Source organism: Zootoca vivipara, chromosome 6 (genome assembly GCF_963506605.1).
Source record: "Zootoca vivipara chromosome 6, rZooViv1.1, whole genome shotgun sequence".
Lineage (NCBI taxonomy): Eukaryota > Metazoa > Chordata > Lepidosauria > Squamata > Lacertidae > Zootoca > Zootoca vivipara.
This window is the reverse complement of record NC_083281.1, coordinates 48196142-48219244: the sequence shown is the minus strand read 5'-3', so window position 1 is coordinate 48219244 and position 23103 is coordinate 48196142. Positions and strand designations below refer to the sequence as shown.

Here is a 23103-nt window from a genome sequence, read left to right as displayed (position 1 = left end):
GATTTCCGTAGTTCTGCAGCCTTCTGCCATACTGATTACTCCACGGTGAAGATGGTTGATGGTTCCCTTTTCTCAGCTCCTTATTTAGCTTGACATCATAAATTCATTATTTAAAAAAAGGAATTGAGGGTGCCCACCTCAAAATTCACTTTGGGCAACTGCAAATCATACACACATCATAGCTGCCAAGTTCTCCCTTTTTTTAAAGGGAAATTCCCTTATGCTGAATAGGCTTCCTAGTGAGAAATGGGAAAACTTGGCAGCTATGACACATGCTTCCAAAACAGCATCCTCCTCTGCTAGAAGCTATTGGATCCTGCCTCTGCTTCCTTCTTCCACAAGGTACTGTCACATGCATCAATAGTCAAAAACACTTAAGAGTGGAGGGAATAAGTAACTGGAGGTGATCACCCCAAAACCGGGGGGGGGGGCACGGAAGGACACCCACATGTGGCCCAGAGAGTATCTTCTCCCAAGATGACATGGGCTCCTGCCCCACCCACTGCATCTTGTGGGCACATGGCCAAGTCAAGGGCATCTATGCACATCAAGAGCAAAAGTATGTTTTTTTAAAAAAACAAGGAAGCAGGGGGCGAACACTCAAGAATGTGCTGTGGGACAGCAGAAACCCCCCGAAGGCTACCCTAATATTGGGGATATCTATCACCTGCATCTAATTTACTCTCATTTAACTCATCTTCCTGTACTGCATTTCTGCCTCTAAACATTCTTAATGCTTTCGTTCATATGACAGCAGGGTGTTAGAAAAGTCATTCTTCACCTACAATTTCTTACGCACTTTAAGCAGTCAGTACAAATAATGTTATGCTTCTTCCATTTAGTGATCATAGTACAACCATTGTAATTGTTTCACTTATTTATGTAATAATTTACAGGGTTTTTTAATTTATTTATGGTTTTACTCTTTCAAAGCAATTATTTACAATTTTTCACTATTTGTCAGGGGTTTTTGTTTGTTTCCTTTGCTATGGTTCTGGCTCTTTGAGCACTAGCCGTATGCTCACTGGAACAAATTAATATTGTTATAGATTTGATGGGGCTCTAAACCCCAGAAATTAATAAATGGTAGGATTTTGATTATGTCAGAGAAATACAAGCTGTAGAGAGGGATTCCTGGGCTAGCCTATGCAAAACGGGATCCCCGTAGGGTGCCATCGCGGCTGTCCCTCCGCCCGCGCTGGGCGCCACGCCCTGCAGATGGCCGGCCCCTCCCCCAGGACGCGTGCCATGCCCCTGGGATGTGCGTCAGCCCCGCCTCCGTCTAGTCTCCACCCCACCCCCACCCCCACCCCACCCACCCCGGTGCCAGAGCATGAAGCTCCGCCACTGCCTGGAACTCCATGGGCTCTTGCCACCACTCGGCAGAGAGAGGGGGAGACACCCAACTTTTGTAGCAATACCGGTATAAACTGAATTTAGAACTCACTTTGCAGTGTTGGAGCCTAGTTAATTTGCAAGAACAATAAAGGCAGCAACTCTCCTCCACATGAAATGTGGCTCATTTTGCCAAGGAACACCAAGGAGAGCTCTAAGTCACCCACGCCCCTCTCTATCTCTTCCCCTTACAAATCCCATGCAACCCATGGGTCCTTTTCTTCCTTCCAATAAAATGTGGAAGGTTCTTTGTTTCCCATCCCCTGAATTAGATGGGCCAATGATCTGGCCAACAGCGTAAGGCAGCTTTCTTTGTCCCATAATCTCTAATGCCAGCCAACATATAGAGCCTCTGAGTTGTTCAGTTACCAAAACACATGGAACCGTCTGGCCAGAGGGAGAAAGAAAGACTTGCAGATATTCCCTGACCAGGTGCAAAGCCCAGTTCTCTACTGGCATGCATTGCTGATTGAACAAACCACCCTTGGAATTCTCTCTGACCAGAAGTTGCCTATCCAACCTTGCCCATATTTATAAGGAAAAGTTTGAGACAGACTTTCTGTTTCACTTTCCATTTGCTTTTAACTGAAGCTGGTCAGGATCAGGCCCTCAAGATCCTCCCTGATCAATGGAGGCTGTCAGCCTATTATAAGACTTAGCTAGGCAAAGCACTGGTTTATAATTTTTTTGTACTGTATAACTGTGCTCTCTGCTTGCTTTATATGCTGCTGCCTTTTGAATAAAATACATGCACTGGAACTCTTCACCAAGAGCTCTGCAGACTAAGAGCTGCCTCACCTTTCCTAAACCTTTGTACAGGCTCCAAGGTTAAGAACTGCAGATTACAGATTGAACTTGAGCTTCCTGTCCGCAGGTCAGAGTTTGCAAAGAACCCCCACCCTACTTAGATTCCTATCCAAGCTCAAGCTTTGGATTTCTTCCCCAGGTGTTTGAAAAGGGGGGAGGTGGCGGCAGGTCCTACCAAGGAGGAGTAAATTGTGAAGGACCCTTGTGCCACCCTCATGGGCTTGGCATGAGCCTCTCCCTTCTGTGACATCCTGCCCCACTTATATTTTTCATCTAAAACCCAATAGGGAGGAAGTAAGTCAACTTCTCAAAGCGGGCACAATCTTAGAAAAGGTGAAATGCCCCTCCTAAAATAATGCCAACTGCCTGTGCTTGTTTGCCAAGTATTTGCGTGAGAAGAAGCTTAAGATTAACAACCTAATATGACTAATCGACAAGGCGTTGCAGCCATGCCCAGGATTCTTAAACTGCACTGGGGGCATAAACTAGTTACTCTTCAAATCATTAGTAGTATTTCCTAATTGTTGGTGTGAATCAACTGGCATTTCTGCTGTATAAATATTATCTCATAATAGCTAAGGTTTTCGGCATTAGAACATGCGTTGAACAAATGGATTTTTCAGACTGAAATAATTCTTATTTATTTATTCATTTTTATTTGAAAATAAAAAGCTTACAGCCACAATCAATCAACATGTTTCCAATTACATATATCATCTGGCTTTTATATCACGTTCTTAAAGGTTCTTAATAATTCTTCAGATACCACCTTCTACTTCCCCCCCTCCCTCCCAACTTCCCCTCACCCATGTGCGATCCTATTGGTATTTATATTATTGTTTCTTGTTGTGTTAAGAGTTGTTTGTACTTAATGATTCTATCCTTTGTACTATTATCTTATATCCTTGCAAGTATTTCCTTTTATGTTCATATTAAAATTTAATTCCCTTTCCATATTTTCCCATATATGTCTCTACACACTCCCACTCTCAACTTTTTGCTTGGAGCTGCCTCTAATTGAAGCCGTTAATTTTGCCATTGCCATAAATTCACAAACAGACTGAAATAATTCTTGTTGGAAAGTGTTTGTTCTCAAAACAAACAAAAACAAGCTGGGACAATTTTGGCCACTGGTTACAGCTCCCCGTGTTTTTCCTTTCCTTCAGCCATTTGCTTCATTTTTTCAGGCAGTGTCTTTAACCAGAAGTCCACCTTGTTCTTCTTCAGCTTCTCTGCTTTCCTTTGCTCCAAGTTTAATTCCAGGTATCCTTCATTCAGATCATACCGAGGCCATTCCACCAAACCTTTGCCATTTGGATTCCTAAAAAAGACAGAGCCAGGAATTCAGTTCATATTCAGCATATTGGTTTTGTACTTTTTGGCATGTACGTAAAGCCACTGAGTGGGGCCATACAGCATCTCGGAGCGTACCGCCATCCGTATGCTGACGGCATGCATCTCTCTTTCTGCCGCTGAGATGGTTGGTGTGCTGAACTGGTGCCTGGTCATGGTGATGGACTGGATGAGGCCCAATCCAAAACAACGAGACGCTATTAGTGGGTGGTTCCTCAGGAATCTATCCTCTAGCAACCTCTGTTTTAGATTACAACAATGCACCATACATGAGGCTGCCTTTCAAGACAGCTCGCAAACTGCAGCAGGTGTACATAGCTGCCAAGTCTCCCGTATTCCCCAGGAAACCCCCGTTTTTCCAGCTGTTCCCAGCCGAAAAAACGGATTTTTTTGTTTTCCCCCGGTTTATTCTGGCGCGGCGGCCATTATGGAACTGGGCGGAGCATGCTCAGAAGCGACTTTTGATGCTGCTTTGCCCAGTTCCAAAATGGCTGCAGCGCGACTTCTGGTACAGCGGCCATTTTGGAACAAGGCAGAGCAGCATCAATAGTCGCTTCTGAGCATGCTCCGCCCAGTTCCAAAATGGCGGCAGCACTACTTCTGGTCCAGACCCTTATTTCTCAGGCCGGAACTTGGCAGGTATGCTGGTGTAGGATGTGGCAGCAGGACTGATGAGGGAAATTAAGTGGTCTGAGCCCATCATTGGTTCTGGCATAGCCGCACTAGCTGCCTATCTGTTTTCGGGACCAATTCCAAGTCCTGGTTTTAACCTGGAAAGCCTTATGTGACTCAAGGCCCTAAAGCAGGGGTCAGCAACCTAAGGCCCATGGGCCACAAGCCGCCCCTGAACTGAGCCGCCTGCTCAGTGAGCCCCCATGCGCTGCGCTATACCAGCACGGGAACTCGCTTTCGTGGCGCTGGAAATCATGCCTGTGCATGTGCAGACGCCGGAAATCGTGTGCCCGCGATCTGGCCCACAGAGGAGGCTCCGTGGCAGTGAACCGGCCCAGGCAAGGTAAGCCTTGCCGACCCCTGCCCTAAAGCCTCTCCTCTTAAAGGTGGGTAGACCTCATTGTTTGAGGCCATTCGCTGGGTCTCCCCTCCAAGATAGGTTTAGAACAGGCGTCCCCAAACTTCGGCCCTCCAGATGTTTTGGACTAGAATTCCCATCTTCCCTGACCAATGGTCCTGTTAGCTAGGGATCATGGGAGTTGTAGGCCAAAACATCTGGAGGGCCGCAGTTTGGGGATGCCTGGTTTAGAAGGTGGTGACAAGGGAGAGAGTCATTTTGGCTGCAGCCTCCCCAGCGAGGCCTTCCTGGTGCTGTCATTTATTTACATCCTTTCAGCATCAGGTCAGAACGTATGTCTTCTCCCAGGCATTTGAGAGGAGAGGATTATCAGGATTATTGCTGCTTCTGTATTACAATTTTGCTGTTATTGTGGTTTATTGTTAAACTTGATTGTTGGTGTCCTTGTATTTGTAAGACACCTACAGATGCTTTAGGCAAATATTGCATCCACTAAGGCACAGTGTTTTGAAATAGCCAGGAATCTCACCCATTTCGGGCAAAGTTGCTCCAGTATTTCATTATTTTTCTGCTGAGCTCTATCTCGGCCTCTGTTGCTTTACCTGAAGAGTATGGGGGGAAGAACGTATTAGTCATGTAGCATGTAGTAATTCATGTAGAATTTATGGAATTGACTATCAGTAGAGCTTTAAAGAGGTTGTTGTTGTTTAGTCATTTAGTCGTGTCCGACTCTTCGTGACCCCATGGACCATAGCACGCAGGTATTTCATTGTTATCATTTGCTTAAAATTTGTTTTGCTTCCTCATCTGTTTATGGTTTTTGTTTCCTATCAGATGTAAACTCCTAACACCCTTCAGAAAAATTCCCAGAGTGGCTTAGAAAAAAATCAAACACTGGGAACTGTAGTTTGCATGCCACAGAGTTGCAATTCCAGCACCCTTAAACTACAGTTCCCACATATATATTTTGTCTGGGGGAATGAGAGGTCTGACTAATATTGAAATCAAATTCCTTGGGCATATTTAAACAGCAGCCTGTGAACTGCTAAAGCTGGTTAATGATTAAATTACTGTAATCCTTGATAATGTTGTTATTCAGCACACTTCTCCAAGTGGGGAGAGGTTCCAGGTGAGCTCCACTCACCCAAGTTTGGTTGCCTTTGGAAGGAAGTCACTGAGGCCATTTCATAATATTAGAGTTTCTTTTTTCTTTCTTTAATTTAAAATCAAGCTTTATTAATTTTCCAGAAAAATTACAGAAATGATAACATATAAGTGTAAAAACAAATAATAACATATAAACAAATAATTAAACAAAATATAAATCCTATGGTCCATGCCTTTTACCTCCCTATACTACGCTATATTTTTCCTTTCAGTTCTCTGCAGATTACTACCGTATTTTTAATTTTTCTTTCTATTGTACCTCATTTGTTTGAGCTTTTAAAAGGCTGAAAAGATATCGGTTTTCTCTACCTGGCATTTAATATACTCTGTAAACAATTTCCAATTCCCCCCCCTTTTATTTTCATTAATTCCTTTAACTTCTTCATATTTTGTTGCCATATTATGATACATTAATAATTTGAGTTGCCAATCTTCTTTATTTGGTATTCTTTGAGACTTCCAATCTTTTGCAACGAGTAGTCTGGCTGTTGCTGTGGCATAACTCATTAGGCACCTGTCTTTGGCTTGGATAGCATCTCCCATCATTCCTAGAAGGAAAATTTCCGGCCTTTTTTTTTTGTGAAAGTATTTCAGCATCTTCTTTAATTCTCTATAAATCATTTCCCCAAACACCTTGATGTCTTTACAATGCCACCACATGTGAATGCATGTGCCAGTTTCCTTGTGGCATCTCCAGCATTGATTATTTGTTCCCAATTTGTTGCCAATTGAGCAAAAATATTAGAGTTTCTTTACAGATGTATAGATGTATACAGGTTAAGCATAGGTGGAGGCAGCAGTTTAAACACCCCGAAAGCAAAACCCACATCAGACTTCCAGAGAGAGGCAAACTCCCAAAAGGCACATTCCAGAGCTGCAACACTCTGCCCCTTTCTGCTCACTTATCCTGATCTAGAAGTGGGAAAGGCCGTGTGTCTCCATGGTGCCCAATTCGCATGCGCTCACACAGAGAACAAATGGAGCCCACTTTGCTCACCCAGCCCTCGTCACCGCTGGAGCAACACCAGTCCCTAGTGGCATGCCTGTGGTGTCCTCACACCGCACTCCCTGAACGGCTTTGCGAGGCTCGAATCTGGAGAGGGCAGCATGAGAAGGACGCTACAGCCATGTTCCCTTCGATCCCAGCCTCACCAGCAAAAGTGCGTCTGGGAACGAAGGGTGCCTGGTTGTTGCTACCTTCTCACGCCGCCCTCCCGAAGCGGCTTTGCACGGCTAGGATATATCAGATCCCAGTCTCACAAAGCGGTGCCAGCCTGGCTCAGGGAGGGCGGCAGGAGCAGTGCTCGTCCCACCCCGAAAAATGCACCCAGGGCGATCGCTGCCCCCCCTCCACGCTGACCTACGCCTTCAGAAGACTTAAGGAAGATTCAGCTATTGAGGCAATAATCTCCATTCCAAAAGAAGCCAGTCTTGCCTAGCCTTAAGAAATCCTTCTGACCTTATTGACTTTCTCCTGTGCAACTGTACCCTTCCCTGCCTTATAAAAACAAAGCAAAAGAAAACATCCATAAGATTCTTACCCATCAAAGCGGCTAACTCACTGCCTAAGAACGGTGCCCCAAATACAAAGCCAATTTCATCACCATGATCTGCCTTTACAAAATCTGGCTTTGTGTGTTTTAATGCACTGGGCCGGCACTGGAATTCATAAAGGTAGACGGGAGCTCCAGAATCTGAAACAAAAAGCGGGTTGCGGGGGGAGCGAGATCAGTGTTTGCAGTGGTTAGATTACTGGGACACAATACATTACGATGGTTGTGATCCACAGAGCACATACGACCACAGTCATTAGCATGCACAATGCCTTTGTTAATATCATGTGTTCACCACCACATACCTCATCACAGGGACACATATCTTAGTGGCAGCTATAATTTGGACTCCTATAGCAACTGGCTCAGAATGCTTGGGCAGCTAGTCACTGCCAGCTATTGAGAGCAAGACACACTGTCTAGAAGTCGTCTCTGAGCACAAGTCAAAATGTTCATTATGACAGTAAATGACTTGGGAGTCGGGACCAGGATATCTGAAAGATTGCTCTCATACAAGTCTGCTTGAGTGTTGAGATCCGGGACAGAGGAGGAGAGAGAGAGCTTCTGTCTGTGCCACAAATATCTGAAGAAGTGTATTTGGCAGAAATTTCAAGAAAGGGGCTTTTCAGTGACCACTCCTGGGCTTTGGATATCTTGGCCAAAGGAAGCCCACACAGCCCATTCTCTGATGGCCTTCTATCAGCAAGCAAAGCTAGTGTGGCACAGAGGTTGGAATGTTGGACCTAGAACCTGTGAGACCTGGGTTCAAATCCCCACTTGGCGTAACCTTGGCTAGTCACTGCCTCTCAGCCTAAACTACAGCAAAAGGGTTGTTGTATGGGGATTAAATGAGGATGCTACCTTGAGCTCCTTGCAGGGGGAAAAAAGTAGAATATAAATGCAGTAAATAAATTTGGGGGGGAGGGGGACTCAGACGGGTTTGGGTCTCCAAAGTTAACTTATAATAACAACTGTAAATATGGTGGCATTAGTTTCATGAAGTGCTTTTTTCTGGGCGGACACAGGGGGACACATACCCCTAAAAAAATTGTGAATCTTTGTACTTTAGCCCATTTACTGTATTTATTTCCCCCGATTTGAACTATAAAATGGTGATTTTCTTGAGTCAAAATGAGAGTACCCCTAAACATATTTTTAGGGGGGAAAGCACTGGTTTCATGGAAGACATTTTATCTGTGTGGGTCTAATGGTTTTGAATGTTATTTTGTATTTCACTTCGTACTTTGCTGTGGTTCCACTGGGTGGAAAAGTGGGGATAGAAATTAATCTATCCTAAATAAAATGCATATTGCACCTGGCAATCAGAGGACAGGTTGTGGGGAGACCAAAAGGGTGAGGCAGACTAAGCCCCCCACCCCGGACCAGCAGCATCTTCTCTCCACCCCCCACCAAGTAGTTTTTCTCATTCGGGTAATAATAATAATAATAATAATAATAATAATAATAAATTATTTATACCCCGCCCATCTGGCTGGGTTTCCCCAGCCACTCTGGGCGGCTTCCAACAGAAAAATACAATACAATAATCTATTAAACATTAAAAGCCTCCCTAAACAGGGCTGCCTTCAGATGTCTTCTAAAAGTCTAGTAGTTGTTTTTCTCTTTGACATCTGGTGGGAGGGCGTTCCACAGGGCGGGTGCCACCACCGAGAAGGCCCTCTGCCTAGTTCCCTGTAACTTGGCTTCTCGCAGGGAGGGAACCGCCAGAAGGCCCTCGGTGCTGGACATCAGTGTCAGGGCAGAACGATGGGGGTGGAGACGCTCCTTCAGGTATACTGGGCTGAGGCCGTTTGGGGCTTTTAAAGGACAGCACCAACCCTTTGAATTGTGCTCGGAAACGTACTGGGAGCCAATGTAGGTCTTTCAAGACCGGTGTTATATGGGCTCGGCGGCCGCTCCCAGTCCCCAGTCTAGCTGCCGCATTCTGGACTAGAACCCAGCACCTCTTGACAATCATGGAGCCTCTAGAAATTTCCCCCAATGCAAGAGCTTCTAATGAGATCTTATGATGAAGGTTGGTATATAAATCTAATAAATAAAATAGACAAATAACGCTTTGCTGTGGCCATTCCGTTATTTCAAAAGTGAATTCACCTCTATGATATCTAGCTATCTCAACAGAAGGAGCAACAAAGACCATATCTCCCATCATGTCCAGAAAGCGATCTCGTAACTTGGCACGGTCCTTGGTGTCTCCCAAGTATTCATCCAGTATTATCTGCAGAGACTCAGGTGAGAACTTCTGCAAGGAAAGGGGGGAGCAGCCACATCAGAGAAGGCCATGGGAACCACTTCTCCTCTTGCGACATTCATTGCCCCGCAAATGCTGCCAGGGAAATGGGTGCAGCAGCTGGGCTCTTCCAGGAAACAACAAGGAGAGGAAACCTCTGGCTTGTGGGCCACTCAGAGCCCTCAAAGCTTTGGGATCTGGCACCCACACATCTGCTTCCTGCCCCCAAACATGGTAATTAGGCTTAGGGGAAAATAGGTTTTTTTTCCCCTCCCCAAGGCTAATTTATCATGCAAGGACAGAGGAATTGGGCTGGGGAGGAGCTGGGAAGAAAGCAACCCTCTCCTCAATTGCACCTTTACACAACAGGGTTAGTGAAAGCATCCCACTCATGTGAATGGGGACAATTTCAGGGATGTGGGAGGAGAAAAGGGGAGAGGCAAAAGAAAGGCAGCTTTAAATGTCTGTGCCAGTGGTGTGCGTATGTGGGAATGGTTGGATTTGTGGAGGGGTGTAGATGATGCATCCCTGACCGGGAGGGAAGGGGTGGGGAACGAGTGATGAAGACTTAATCCCACCTCCCTGGTTTCCATAAAAGCAGCAGGGGAGGGGCCAAAGACCTCTACCAAAACTTCGAGGGGATCTACCAGTAGATCGGGATCGACCTGTTGGACACCATCCCTGCTTTAAGACACGCAAAGCAGCAGGGGTGCCTGTTTGCAAAAGAAAGCAAAGGTGCCGCTGGGTTTTCTTCCACTGCCACCAGCTGCTTGTGGGTGGGTCTCACACTCTGCAAAGGCGTGGAGGTTTCCCCCACCCCCACCCTGCCACCACACCCAGAGTTTTTGTTCTTGCTTCTGTAACTGGCACCTGATGTTGTGGATCATTTGATCCTAGATGCATGTTTAATCCCTGCTTTAAAGGCTGCAGAAATGAAACCACAAAGGGCTGGAAGGGAAAGGCCTTTGGAAGGGGCTGGCCCTGTTTTGCAAGGTGTTTCTCCTGCCCCACTTTATGTTATCTCCCCATTTCCATATGCACTGGAGCTTGTAGAAAGCTCAGTAAGTAGGGCTCCTTGGCTTCTTTCTTACTGTGGAGGTGGTTATCTGCTGAAATGTAGCAATGATGGTCTCCTTATCCATGCCTTCAGCTATGCCGGAGATGTTCAGTGCCTGTGGAATTAAATAGAGACTTCACATTCAATATCATCCAAGAAATATGGAACCCTGCCTTTTACTCCTTTTACTTGAGTTGTAAAGCCACGGAAGACATGGTTAATCCAAAAAGAGGATGAGGAAGAAGGGATGAAGGGGCAGGGAGTTTCAGCAAACATATTTTGCTTTCAAGATATTATTCAAAAGCACCAGACTCTATTTCAGCCACACATCAGGGTACAAAAATAAATTGTGAGCAACTTACTGCAGGGACAACCCATCCGTATTCGTGATTATTCATACCCAATAGATATGGGACAGTGTTGAGTTCCTTTGAGGCCAGTAGTTCCTCAGGTGCCTTTCGAATGAACTCTCCATCAACTACTGCGGGGATAATCCCAAATCCCTGTTTGTTTTTAAAGAAAAGTTCTCTTTAATGTGTGTTGGATCCCTAGAAACAACTGCAAATTTATGTATAACAAGAATGAAGCAAAACTGGACAATTCCAAAAGTAGGAACATAGGAAGCTGCCTTATTACAAGCCAGACCAAATCTAGCTCAGTTTTATCTCCACTGCCTGGCAGCCATGCTCCAAGGTTTGGGGCATGGGCCTTTCCAGCTCCCACCTGGAGATCCTGCGATTAAATCTGGAACCTAGAGAGGCATGGGCTTAGTCCAAACAAACATTTTGGCATGTGTGCATGTTGCTCCCTAGGATAACAATGCAAACTCCCTCATGTTCAAATCTTTTTCATCTAGGAAGATTCCAACAGTTTGTGGCCCACATACCTCTGACCGAAATAAACACTGGAGAGCGAAAACAGAGCAGAAGAGCATCACATTATGTGGATGTCGTTGAAGTTTTCAGACTCACCGGGGTCAATTTGGCAGTCAGGGTGATGAGTTCTTCTTCAGTTTTGCTCCTCAAGCAATGCACCAGCGCGGAACTGCTGGCCTCACAGCCAAAGGTGTTTGCAATTTTATTTGAGAGCTTTTGATGGAAGGGGAGGGAATAAAATAATAATACAGATTAGAGGAGGAGGAGGAGGAGGAGGAGGAGGAGGAGGAGGAGGAGGAGGAGGAGGAGTTGAGATTTGATATCCCGCTTTATCATTACCCTAAGGAGTCTCAAAGCGGCTAACATTCTCCTTTCCCTTCCTCCCCCACAACAAACACTCTGTGAGGTGAGTGAGGCTGAGAGACTTCAGAGAAGTGTGATACTAGCCCAAGGTCACCCAGCAGCTGCATATGGAGGAGCAGGGAATCGAACCCGGTTCACCAAGTTACAAGTCCACCACTCTTAACCACTACACCACACAGCAATTGGCACTGCATTGACAGTGAACAATCACAACACCCTGACATTTCCATGGACTTGTTTGAAACAGAGCTTGAGGCTGTCACTCGTCTCAGGGTGGTTGTCATCCTGAAACAAGGACCCCTGTCTTCATGGACAAGGAATTTCAACATCTTTCAAGCATCCATGACACAGGGCCAGTAACACACACACACACACACACACACACACACACACACACAAAAAACTGGGCAATGTGCTGTTGAAACAAAGCATGGCATGATGACATCTTTGCTTTTAAATCCCCACCCCCACTTACAGTATTCTTATTATTTATTGTCTATCATTTCCAATTTATAACCCACCCTTCCTCTCCAAAGGGCCAGGGTGGCTCAATAATGAAATTGCCTAACAGCATTTTTTTAAATTTCTCCCCTGCTTTCATCCCAAGGAGGCCCCCAGACCACCAATTCAAAACAACAATAAAACTTACTGTAAGCAGCAGTTAAAACCAGCAGTGTGAATCTTTTTGGACAAAAGCTTGCATGATTTTTTAAAAAGGTGTTAACATGTTTGCTGAAAGCAGGTAAAGTGCATGTGTGGAGAAGGGCTGCCGGATTTCATGGGGGGAGTTACAGACCTGGGGGAAGGCTGTCCTCATAATGCCCCATATCTGAACTCTGTTCTTACTGATAGCACCATGAGTTGGATGTTTCTCAAAATTGCAATTTTTGTTTTATTAATTTTAGCCCTAATGTTAGATACTGTGTTGAGTGATGGGGAGAACCTCCTCCATTTCCCTAGACGCAGAAGAGATCAGGTTCTTTCCAATTACATGCACATATCTTTTTGAATGTGATTGTATTGACCAAACCCTTGGCAAGCTAGTTTGAGAGCCTCTTGGCTAAAGCAGGATGTAAGTATTCTAAACACAGAAAGAAACATGCTTGGCAGTCAAGCTGCTGAAGTGCGCACACAAATACACACAGGCTGGATCTACACTGATCTTTTAAATGTTATTAGAACGGTATTAGATATATCATTCTACAGTATAGTGTTTAACATGCAGTTTGCTTATTGCAAGTGGCTTGCTGCTCTGCAGCACCCTCTGGTGTCACATTTTAACAATGCATTATTAACGTTATAGCAGATGTATATTTTTATTGCTGTAGATTTACTGGTAGGGAATGGATGTTGTGTGATTGGTTCAAAGGCACAAGACACATCATATGGGGACTTCGGGCGAGGCAAAATGGCGGGTGCCATGGCAGCAAGCAGCTCCTGAAGCCAGCCAGTGCCAACTGTGCTACCAGGCTGGTTCCGGGCTGCTGAGACTGCCACCACTGCTGAGGTGCATCAACTGGGGGAACCACTAACCCCCACCCCACCCATGACCCAAATCAAGCCGAGAGCGAGAGTGCCCGGCCACCCAGCCAACTGCCCAGCGGTGCTCTGGGGCCAGGAAAACCCCGGAGCTGACCCAGGGAAGATGTCATAGGACTGCCAAGGGACGCCTTTGGGTCGGGGGGGGGAGAAGAGTCAGAAAGGGAACAGTCAGAAGGGGACGGTCAGCAAATGATGGAAGAGGGAGAGGGGGAGAGAGCAGGAGCCAGGAGGTGTCAAGGCTCTCCAATGCTGAATCAGACACCCAGAACCGCCCAGGAAAGGAGAAGGTTAAAAAGGATGGTTCAGAGACGTCCTATGAGGCTTCCTCGTCTCTTATGTTGGAGGAGGAGCAGGAGGAGGCCACTCCCCGAATCTGAACTGGAGGATTCAGATGCAACAAGTTGTACTGTGCTGCTTGTACATATGTAAAACAAAGAACTGTAAATATCTCTCTGAGTGAGCAGAGGGTGCTTATTGCGAAGAGCGTACACAAACCATCACAGAGGAGGAGGAGAGGAAGAGAAGGAAGAGAGAGAAAGAGGAAGGAGAAAAAAGAGGGGAGCCCGACCGCTAGGGAGGAGAGGTAGGAGAGCACCGGGAGGGCAAGGACATGTGGCTGAGCCCAGGCCTGACCCAAGCCTACTCCACTGCGGCTAGTGCTCCAAGAGAGCAGGCCAGGGCCCAGAGGAAGGCCATGCGACAGAGGAGACCACAGAAGAGAAGATATCACTTCTTATTTTTTTTTAAAAAAATAACTTTTTAAAATAACTTTTTCCCTCTCTCCCCCCCCCAAAAGTGTCCCTGGATTCTTTGAAAAAAAATCTGGTAACCTTATTTTAAGGCTATTGTCTCCCTGCACAACAACAACTGACTCACTTGAGCAAGGACATCTGGGTGGGTAATGACAAGGTCTGGAAGCTGAGTGACTCCGCTCTCAGAGATGGCCCTGTGGAACAAGCCTTTGGACAAGGGGGACAGGAGCTGCAGCAGAGGAAGGAGGTGAGAGACACAAAACAAGGCATTCAAGATCAAAGGTGTCTTTTAATATGGCATTTACTGTGTTTATTTTCAATATTTACATACTGTCCCCAAACTAAAGTTTTCTGTGCTGTTCAAAAGTAACAATTAAATACATTAATACATTTTTTTAAAAATCGGGAGCAGAATCCAAGGCAATGCATTCACCACCTCAAGTAGAGTGGTTTGGAGTCACATTTTTCAAAACTTATCTAAATTCACAGGTTATCAGCAGGATTGCAGCTGCCTGAGGGGGGTGTCTTGTGTAGGGCATTACAGTCGTACTTTGGAAGTCAAACGGAATACGTTCCAGAAGTCTGTTCAACTTCCAAAACGTTCGAAAACCAAAGTGCGGAAACTCCTGCTGCCAATCGGAAGCCGCGTCAGACGTTCAACTTTCAAAAATAGCTCGCAAACCGGAACAGTCACTTCTGGGTTTGCAGTGTTCAGGACCCAAAATGTTCGAGAACTAAGCTGCTCGAAAACCAAGGTACGACTGTACTTAAATGGGAATGCAAACAGCTTCAAATGCACATTAAGCTCAGGTGTGAACAATCCTTGCATTATAACTCAATGGAAAACTGGCTGTACTGTCTCCATTGGCTGACAATGAGGAAAATAAAATCTTGCAAGCCCTAAATAGAGTCTGTTGTCCCGAGGGTGGATGTGGGCTCCCCACACCAGCACTGTCTCCATGGGACAGGTGACTCTGAAGGCAGCTTTGGCAGATCTGAAATGCCCAGTGAAGCTCCTGAGCTGAGCAGGTCCAGAGTTTTGGAGCCAACCTGCTTTGCTTCAGACTATTTTGTGGGAGACGTGACATTTCTTGCAAAGGCAGCTGTTGTGTCTAAGTACTAGAGTCCTTCCACACAAAAACTCTCATCTCCCACAAACCATCTTAATTTTGCCAGTAGTGTTGGTCTTGTAGATCCAGCCTAAAAGTGATTTACAGCTAGATCCAGATCTTTCTTCTGCCCACCTCCCAGCCCCAGTTTAGAGATCTCTGGCAGAGTTCTCAGAGTGGGATTTAGTGGATCCCTACCTGAATACCAACACTAAATGCTCCTGCAGACTCTCCAAATATGGTCACAGAATTGGGATCTCCTCCAAAATGTGCAATGTTCTCCTGAACCCACTGGAGAGAGGCTACTTGATCCAGTAATCCCCAGTTTCCACGGGCATCACTGGTACCAGTGCTGAAAGAAAGGCAAGAGTCAAGCAATGGAGAAACGATGGTTAACATGAATCCTCCACCCCCAAAATGTTCTATCTCTGCTCTGCAAGGAGATAAGCTGAAGGTTTGGCCTGAGAAGCGAGCAATCTTCTGCCTCAGCACCACCACTCTGGAATGGGCAACAGCAGCCAGGTAGGGCAAAGTGAGAATTTCCTCCAGGATCCTTCTCATTTTGTCCATTCATGTGTCTCCTCTGTCCCTCAATTTTCCCTTTCATTCAGCCCTTCTTTCAGGACCCTATTGCTTGGGACTTCCAGCTTCTCAACTTCGCAGGCTGTTTTCACTAATATGTGCCTTTTCTTGCACATTTCCCCTAATATGTGTTTCCACATGCATTTTTCTGGTTGGATAACTGTATTACAAAATTTAGAGAAATACTAATTTCAAAGGGTAGCAAGTCTTTTGGTTGTGTCTTATTTTGCGTAGTGCAAATCAGGTAGATGTAGCAGTGAAGCAAGTTGGATTCCCCTCCTTGTCCCTTTTCTTTACACCTCCCTTCCTCTCCTTGAAAGGTAAAGGGACCCCTGACCATTAGGTCCAGTCGTGACCGACTCTGGGTTGTGGCGCTCATCTCGCGTTATTGGCCAAGGGAGCCGGCGTACAGCTTCCAGGTCATGTGGCCAGCATGACAAAGCCGCTTCTGGCGAACCAGAGCAGCACACAGAAACGCCATTTATCTTCCCGCTGCAGTGGTACCTATTTATCTACTTGCACTTTGACGTGCTTTCGAACTGCTAGGTTGGCAGGAGCTGGGACCAAGCAACGGGAGCTCACCCCGTCACAGGGATTCGAACCGCTGACCTTCTGATCAGCAAGCCCTAGGCTCTGTGGTTTAACCCACAGCGCCACCTGCATCCCAAGCTTTCTCCTTACAAAGCTTTTTTCTCTCCTTACAAAGCTTTTTTATTACTCCTAGCAAGAGAAGCAAAGGCATATCCAATCTTCACCAAAGAGATTGCATGTGCCCTGTGTACCTTTAAGTTAGAGCAGCTTTTTCAAGTGTTAGAAACTATCTCACCTGAAGAATCCTGGGAGACCCAGCCTGTACTGAATCGCAACGACTACCACCTTTTCATAAGCAGCCAAGGCTGATCCATCATATAGAAAAGCTCCACCTAATACCAGAGCCCCTCCGTGGATCCAGACCATGACCTGGGAAAATACACAAAATAAAAGGAACTCGTTATAACAGCAACATTCCTGGCACAGATGAACTTGATGTTAATGGAGCAACAGGACCAGCACTAAAAGAGCTTTCAATAGAAGTTGGGTGCTCTGCACCAGGAGCCAGTGGAGCAGCTGAAAGGCAGAACCCATGCCATTGCAGCAATAAAACTGCTACCACATTTGCGAAGCTACTAAGCAGGTTCCAGCATGGTTTCAGATTGCATGGGGAAGCAGACTCTACAAGGGGTTGGGGTGAACCCAAAAGCCCAGCTACAGAGCACCCAGAGTGGCTGAGGAGATCCAGGGAGTGGAGGGGCAGCTGAAGGGCTTGGACTGTGAAGAGATGCCAGGCAAAAGCTGAGGGAAAGGAGGGGGAAATGTCTCAGAGAAGAGTGAACTACAGGCTGAAGGTAAAGAGTTGCTGCTGATTGTTTTCTTCATGTCTGGCAGCTGTGGAAAGAAAGGTGCGAGAAGCATGTGTGCATGTGCGAGTGGAGCATGGGCAATTAAAGGGGGGGAGCAACAGCCCCATAACATTGTGGATTGCTGCTTCTGTCCTCTGACATGCTGGCCTCAAGAGCAACTGCCTCCGGATCCTGCGCTGCTTCTGGTTGCACATTTGCAGGCAACATGAGGCGATACTTTCAAGGAAGGCTTTGTTTGCTTACAGGCAATTTGGCCTTGGTGTCTGGGGTGAAAACATTCAGGTAAAGACAATCTTCGGCCACCGCAATGTCAGGCATCGTCACATTCAGCATCTTGCCAAAATCAGCCATCCATCTCAAGTCTTGCAGGCACCTTTGAAACAGATGAGAAGAACGAAAAGAATGTGAAAGGATGTGAAAGGACGGGAGAGCGGAGCTCTTATCTGTCACGCTCATAGTGGGGTGGAGGGGAGATTTTAATAGCTTTCCCCACCAACTGCCTTCTCAGGAACCAGGAGAGATGTAGCCATTGTGTGCTTGGCAGGGGCTCCAACTGAGAATTCAAGCTACAGTTCACAGGATCATTTGGGAGAAACCAAATTGTTGTAGACCAGAATACATTTGCACAGAGGACAGAAGTTTATGGGTCTGCTTGTCTCCAGCAGCCACTGCTGCTGCTGATTCATCGCTCGACAAGAGCCTTCAGTGCTCTGCTCCTCATTCCCCAGTGCCGTTTAACCAGAAAAGAGGCCCTGGGGCATTCAATGTGGCCAGACTGGAAAAGCTGGAACTGCCATTCTTTTGCACAGAAGCTCCTCTTTCACCTGCTGCCTTAAAGATGGACATGTTTGCTCAGCAGCCCAGCCCCTGCTCTCAGTTCCATGGGTGGTGGCGATGGTGGAAACACCCCCTAAGCAGCACTGCTGATGCCTAAAAGCAAACTGTGTGAACTGCCCAATTTGCGCTGGTCCCACAATCGCCCCCACCATCTGAAAGGAGAGCAGGTGAACAACACAGAGTGAAACCTCCTTGTCCCTTAGCTTCAGAGGCTGCCGGTTCCTTGGGGAAATTGGGTGCCCTCTGAATTCTGGATTAAACAGATGCAAAGTCCCTTTGGCTTGGAAGACAGATACTGCCCCAGCCCTTGGAATGGAGCCATAAGGAGGCTGTTGTTGCTTCCAATAGACTCATGACGGGGTTGGGGGCCAGGGAGTATCTCCCCATTTGTTTACTTAAAGAGCTATAATAACCCTGTTTCTTCCCAAAGAACTGTGCTCCCAAATAGCTTTCCTATCTTAAAGCAAGCTAGAGTTATCCAGACAATGTTTCAGGTTTTGCCCCCCCTGTTGACCTGACAGAATTGTCTTTACCAATGGGCACAGATTAATATAGCTCTTCTTTCTGTACCAAATGACACTCTTCTTGCTTATTGCAGAAGATTTGAGTTGGGTCTGTAAACCATTTATGCTACCAACTAAAAGCAAGACAGGAGGTGCATCTCTCGAAAAAAGGACTTTCATGTTAATCTAGCCCAAGGAGGATGTTCAGCAAAGCCACATTTGGCTTATTCTTACATGGGAGGGTTAGACGTTGACTCCCTCACATGGCTCCACGGTTCTGCTGGTTGCGGTGGGGAGAATCTCAGGGCTCCGACCGGCGGTTTGGCAAAAGGGACCCCAAGGAAGACATTCACAGGCTGGTCGATGCCCTTCACGCTGGCCAGCTTGCCCTGCAAGGGCCCATACTTGGTAACCACTTTGGGACGGTCATTTCTTTGGCCTACAAAAGATGACCATGAAGACAAGTGACAGGTGGCCTTGCAGACAAAGAGGCACTTCTCACAGCATCATCCATCACTAATTCTACTTGCCATAAAGGCTTATAAAGTGGTTGCAAATAGAAAACAAAAGTTAAGAATATGGCCACACACAAGACACAATGAAACAATTTCATCAAAACATTAAAACAAACATCCTTAATAAATAAGCCCATGAAACAGCAAAACATAACCGTTAAGAATGAATGGGAATTCAGGAGATCGGGGGAATAGTTGCACCTAAAGAGGGGTGTCTTGATGGGCAGACGGAATGCTACAACAGATTGGGAGAGCATTCCACAACACGGGGGCTGCCTGTGTAAAAGCCCCGCCTCTGTGTTATTCCTCTTTTAAAGCCATCCAACTTGGTGACTTTCAGCTGCCTCCTGTGGGAGCTAATTACATTGATGCTGTGTTTGCATCTTGCTTTTCTTCCCAGGAGGCCAGGGTTGTGTGTGTTTTCTTTCCCTCCCCCTTTTTATATTTGCAACAGCCTTGCGATGTAGCCTAGGCTAAATTACTACTGTATATGTAACAGCTCTTGCCAACAGATTGCAGAAGCCAGAAGGATGTGATGCAGGGGCCCCAATCCCCATGCAATGTAGCAGTTCTGTCAAATCCTGTTGACACCCCTGTTTGGAGGATATTGAGTTATATGCAGCTTTGTGGTATTTCCATGTGCTAACCCACCAAAGCACATTTGAACGGAAATGATGGATGTGAGGAAGTCCTGCTGCAACGCGCCCAACGCGCCCACTTGCCCTGTTGTGAGGAGTTGAGCTGCGTAATTCTACATAGCCTCCATGTTCAGAGGCAGTCACACGCCTTGGAATCACAGGAGCTGGGGGCAAAGAACAAGGCGAGGCCTGTTGTGAGCTTTTCTGGCCTTGCACGTTGTCCAGGCTTGCTGGCTGCTCCTTGGACAAACCCCAACCCTGAGCAGGTGGATCTTATCACAGCATAACAAGTCTTACGCAGTTCATGTCGTTTGAAGTGTTCCTAATAAGAGATTATTAAATTGGCGGCTCTTTTGCCTTCAGGTGCTGCCGCTGCCGCTATTACTTGTTTGCTACTCAGCGTTAATACGCACTCCAACTGGTGTTTTTTTCAATGGTACCTTGGGTTACAAACGCTTCAGGTTACAGACTCCTCTAACCCAGAAATAGCACCTTGGGTTAATAACTTTGCTTCAGGATGAGAACAGAAATCGTGTTCTAGCGGCGCGGCGGCAGCAGGAGGCCCCATTAGCTAAAGTGGTGCTTCAGGTTAAGAACAGTTTCAGGTTAAGAACGGACCTCCGGAACGAATTAAGTTCTTAACCAGAGGTACCACTGTATATCATTCCCATCAACTTCCCCAGGAACACTTTTGCAACTGCCCAAGGAGCAGAGGCTGAATTCAAATGCAGGACCACTCAGGGCTTAGCCACACTTCCCCCCACTCTAGAGAAAACTGCTCTTTAGCGAATGGCAATCTGGGTTTTCTCAGGATTGATGTTTGTTCCAATTTAGCACTAAAGAAGCAGGACAATGGGGAAACTGCTTTGACCCATGCTGTCTAGGCACACAAGCAGAAGTGTGAATGGGACATCAGAGAGACACAGATCAGCCACTGTCACCTGTCACACCCCACACCCCTTGGAAACCGGCTTTGTTAAATTGTACTTGAGTCTGCTTTCCAATTCCAGGCCAAAATATTTTTATTTGTCCAGGCTTCTTAAATTCACTGTATTGTCTTAGTTTGCTGAATAGTGTTTGGCCTGTTATTTTCTCAGCTTCCACAATGCTGTTTTTATTTCTTGTAATTGTTTTGATATAGCATTGCTATTTGGGGGTTGTTGTTTTTTTTGGTACACCCTGGCGTTCACATTTTGGATGAAGGCAGAACTGAGATATATTAAGAATAAACAAATACATACATAATTCTAAAATAAATTCTAACTCTTAACAATAATACATAAATAAACAACTTCAAACAAAACAGCAGAGTCTGTATTGGGAATTCTGCCCCAAATGTTTTCTTCTTCTTTTGTTATTCAACTCTTCTTCTTTTTTACACACACATTTATAAAGGATAGATTAAGGGGCAACTATACAATTACCCTGGCTAATAATGCACATGTCTCATTTGTAATAGTGCAGGTTTCCTATGAAATATTTAATTTCAACAGCTCTTGACTCACCCACATCAATATCATTTTCCCTCTGTCAAAGCAGTGTGTAAAGCTATAGCATGCATTCTGTAGTATCCCATTTCCCCTACAATAATCAAGACTGTTAATCCATCTTAATCTAAAATTCTCCTGCCTGTTTTTGTCCTCCAAATCTAATAAACAGAGTTAGTTGGCTGATTAAGCATAATCCCTATTGAAGCATGGACTATGTGTTCAGTGAGGTTTACTCTTGGGGACCTATGCCAAGGATTGCAGCCAATGGGTCCCCTGAAAGGAGTCTTCTTAAACTTCCCCACAATAAGCAAAAGAAGCTGCATTTACCCCCTGCTGCAGTTCCAGCGATGGACAGGCCACAGAGCACTACTCCAAACAGCCAACTCTTGCCAGAAGCTGACATGTTCTTCCCTGCCTGCGAGAGTATGTTGCTCTGCTTTCAAAAGCACAAAGTCTCCAAGGGGGAGGAGAAAGTGCCAGCCAAGGGTGTGTGGTGAAAGGAACACCAAACGTGAAGGGGGAAAGGGCCCAAATAAGGGCTGAAAATTGAACTGCCTTTCCATTACGCCCAAGGGCAAAATCAATCAATCAATCAAACAAAAAACAAAAGAAACCGCCTGTTCAGAAGCTGTCCAACTGAGTCTTATCAATGCAACCTAAACAGAGCGCTTCCAGCATCTGACACAGGGAAACAGAATTCCTCACTCACTGCAAGAGGGTGCGGTCCTGGCAATTCTCAAAGAGGCCGTGTTGAAACTCACCTCTCTGCAGAAACTCACCTCTCTGCAGAAACTCACCTCTCTGCAGAAACGTGGCCTGGACCCAGGAGCAACCCTGGGCTGGTTGCAAACACTCCCTTCACAGGCAAGGCTCCCAGCAAGCTCCCGGCTTTCCAGGACTGCACTGACTTTCTAGATCCATTTCAGCTGAACTTTAGAATTGGTTTTAAAACAGAAATTATTTGGGCCACATTGTCCAGCTGGTTGGGTTTTATCTGGATTCCTCCCATGCCACCCAGTGTCTGTTCATGCCTTTAGCTAGCAAGGATTCCCAGCTTTAGATAGATATATGCAGGTTTTTTAGCACTATCCCTCCAGGCAGCTGCAATCATAGGAGAAGTCCCCAGGGTCTGAGATGGATCTGTGAGTATAGATGCTGTTGTGTCTTCATAATTGTAGTAGAAGTGATAGTAATTGCTTTCATTGTAGTGGAAGAATGCCACCCAACAAATTCGTTAATTTCATCTGGACCTGCAATGTACAGCTGTTCTATTACTATTTCACTTACAGGTGGCACTTTGCCCAACTGAGGCTGGCAGTCAGGCTGCTGTGCTGGTTTATAGTCCATAGGAAGAAGGACTCCAGAGGGTTGCGGATGCCTTTTCTTCTCTGCTCTGCACTCAACCAACAAAAGTGCATGCCCCTCCTTGGCCATTAATTAGCCCCAGTGTGGGGTAGGAGGAGCATCTTATCAGCAACCTCTGTCCTCATCAGTACAGGAAAGGAATCTACAGTTGTTTGCAATTCTTCAGCTTCGGATTCTCCACTTGTATTTTTACCTGGAGCTCTCTTGTTGTGGGTGAGTGGGTGATTGACAACACAGTCAGTCAATCACCCACTCCCACCAAAGGGAGGGAATAATACCCTCCCCACCCTCTCACTATATATAAGCATCTAGTGACTTCTGTTTTAGTGTATCTGAAGAAGTGTGCATGCACAGGAAAGCTCATACCAATGACAAACTTAGTTGGTCTCTAAGATGCTGCTGGAAGGAATTTTTTTTATTTTATTTCAAATTATTTAAGTCACTGTCCTTTTAAGTCTTCCAGCCACTGCTATGGGATGCTCCAGAACAGACTTCTCTGGGGCCATCATGTTTCCCTCT

The 23103-nt window shown here is 45.9% G+C and overlaps 1 protein-coding gene across 3 annotated transcripts; it reads right to left on the bottom strand.

Moving 5' to 3' along the window:
* Positions 1-2835: 2835 nt before the first annotated feature.
* On the bottom strand, positions 2836-22521 carry LOC118086955 (fatty acyl-CoA hydrolase precursor, medium chain). Of its 3 annotated transcripts, XM_035119073.2 has the most exons (14): positions 21547-21650; positions 19743-19893; positions 18811-19015; positions 17480-17609; positions 16663-16796; positions 15453-15606; positions 14270-14374; positions 11585-11701; positions 10976-11116; positions 10648-10728; positions 9421-9568; positions 7294-7446; positions 5115-5187; positions 2836-3523 (listed from the first exon to the last, which is right to left on the bottom strand). In XM_035119073.2, the coding sequence occupies exons 2-14, from the start codon at positions 19750-19752 to the stop codon at positions 3337-3339; spliced, it is 1638 nt and encodes a 545-aa protein (XP_034974964.2). In that variant the 5' UTR covers positions 19753-19893; positions 21547-21650; the 3' UTR covers positions 2836-3336. The 3 variants fall into 3 exon arrangements, with proteins under 3 accessions (XP_034974964.2, XP_060131918.1, XP_034974962.2); XM_060275935.1 differs by lacking the exons at positions 19743-19893; positions 21547-21650 and adding an exon at positions 22507-22521; XM_035119071.2 differs by lacking the exon at positions 19743-19893 and having other exon boundaries at positions 21547-21701.
* Positions 22522-23103: the final 582 nt, after the last annotated feature.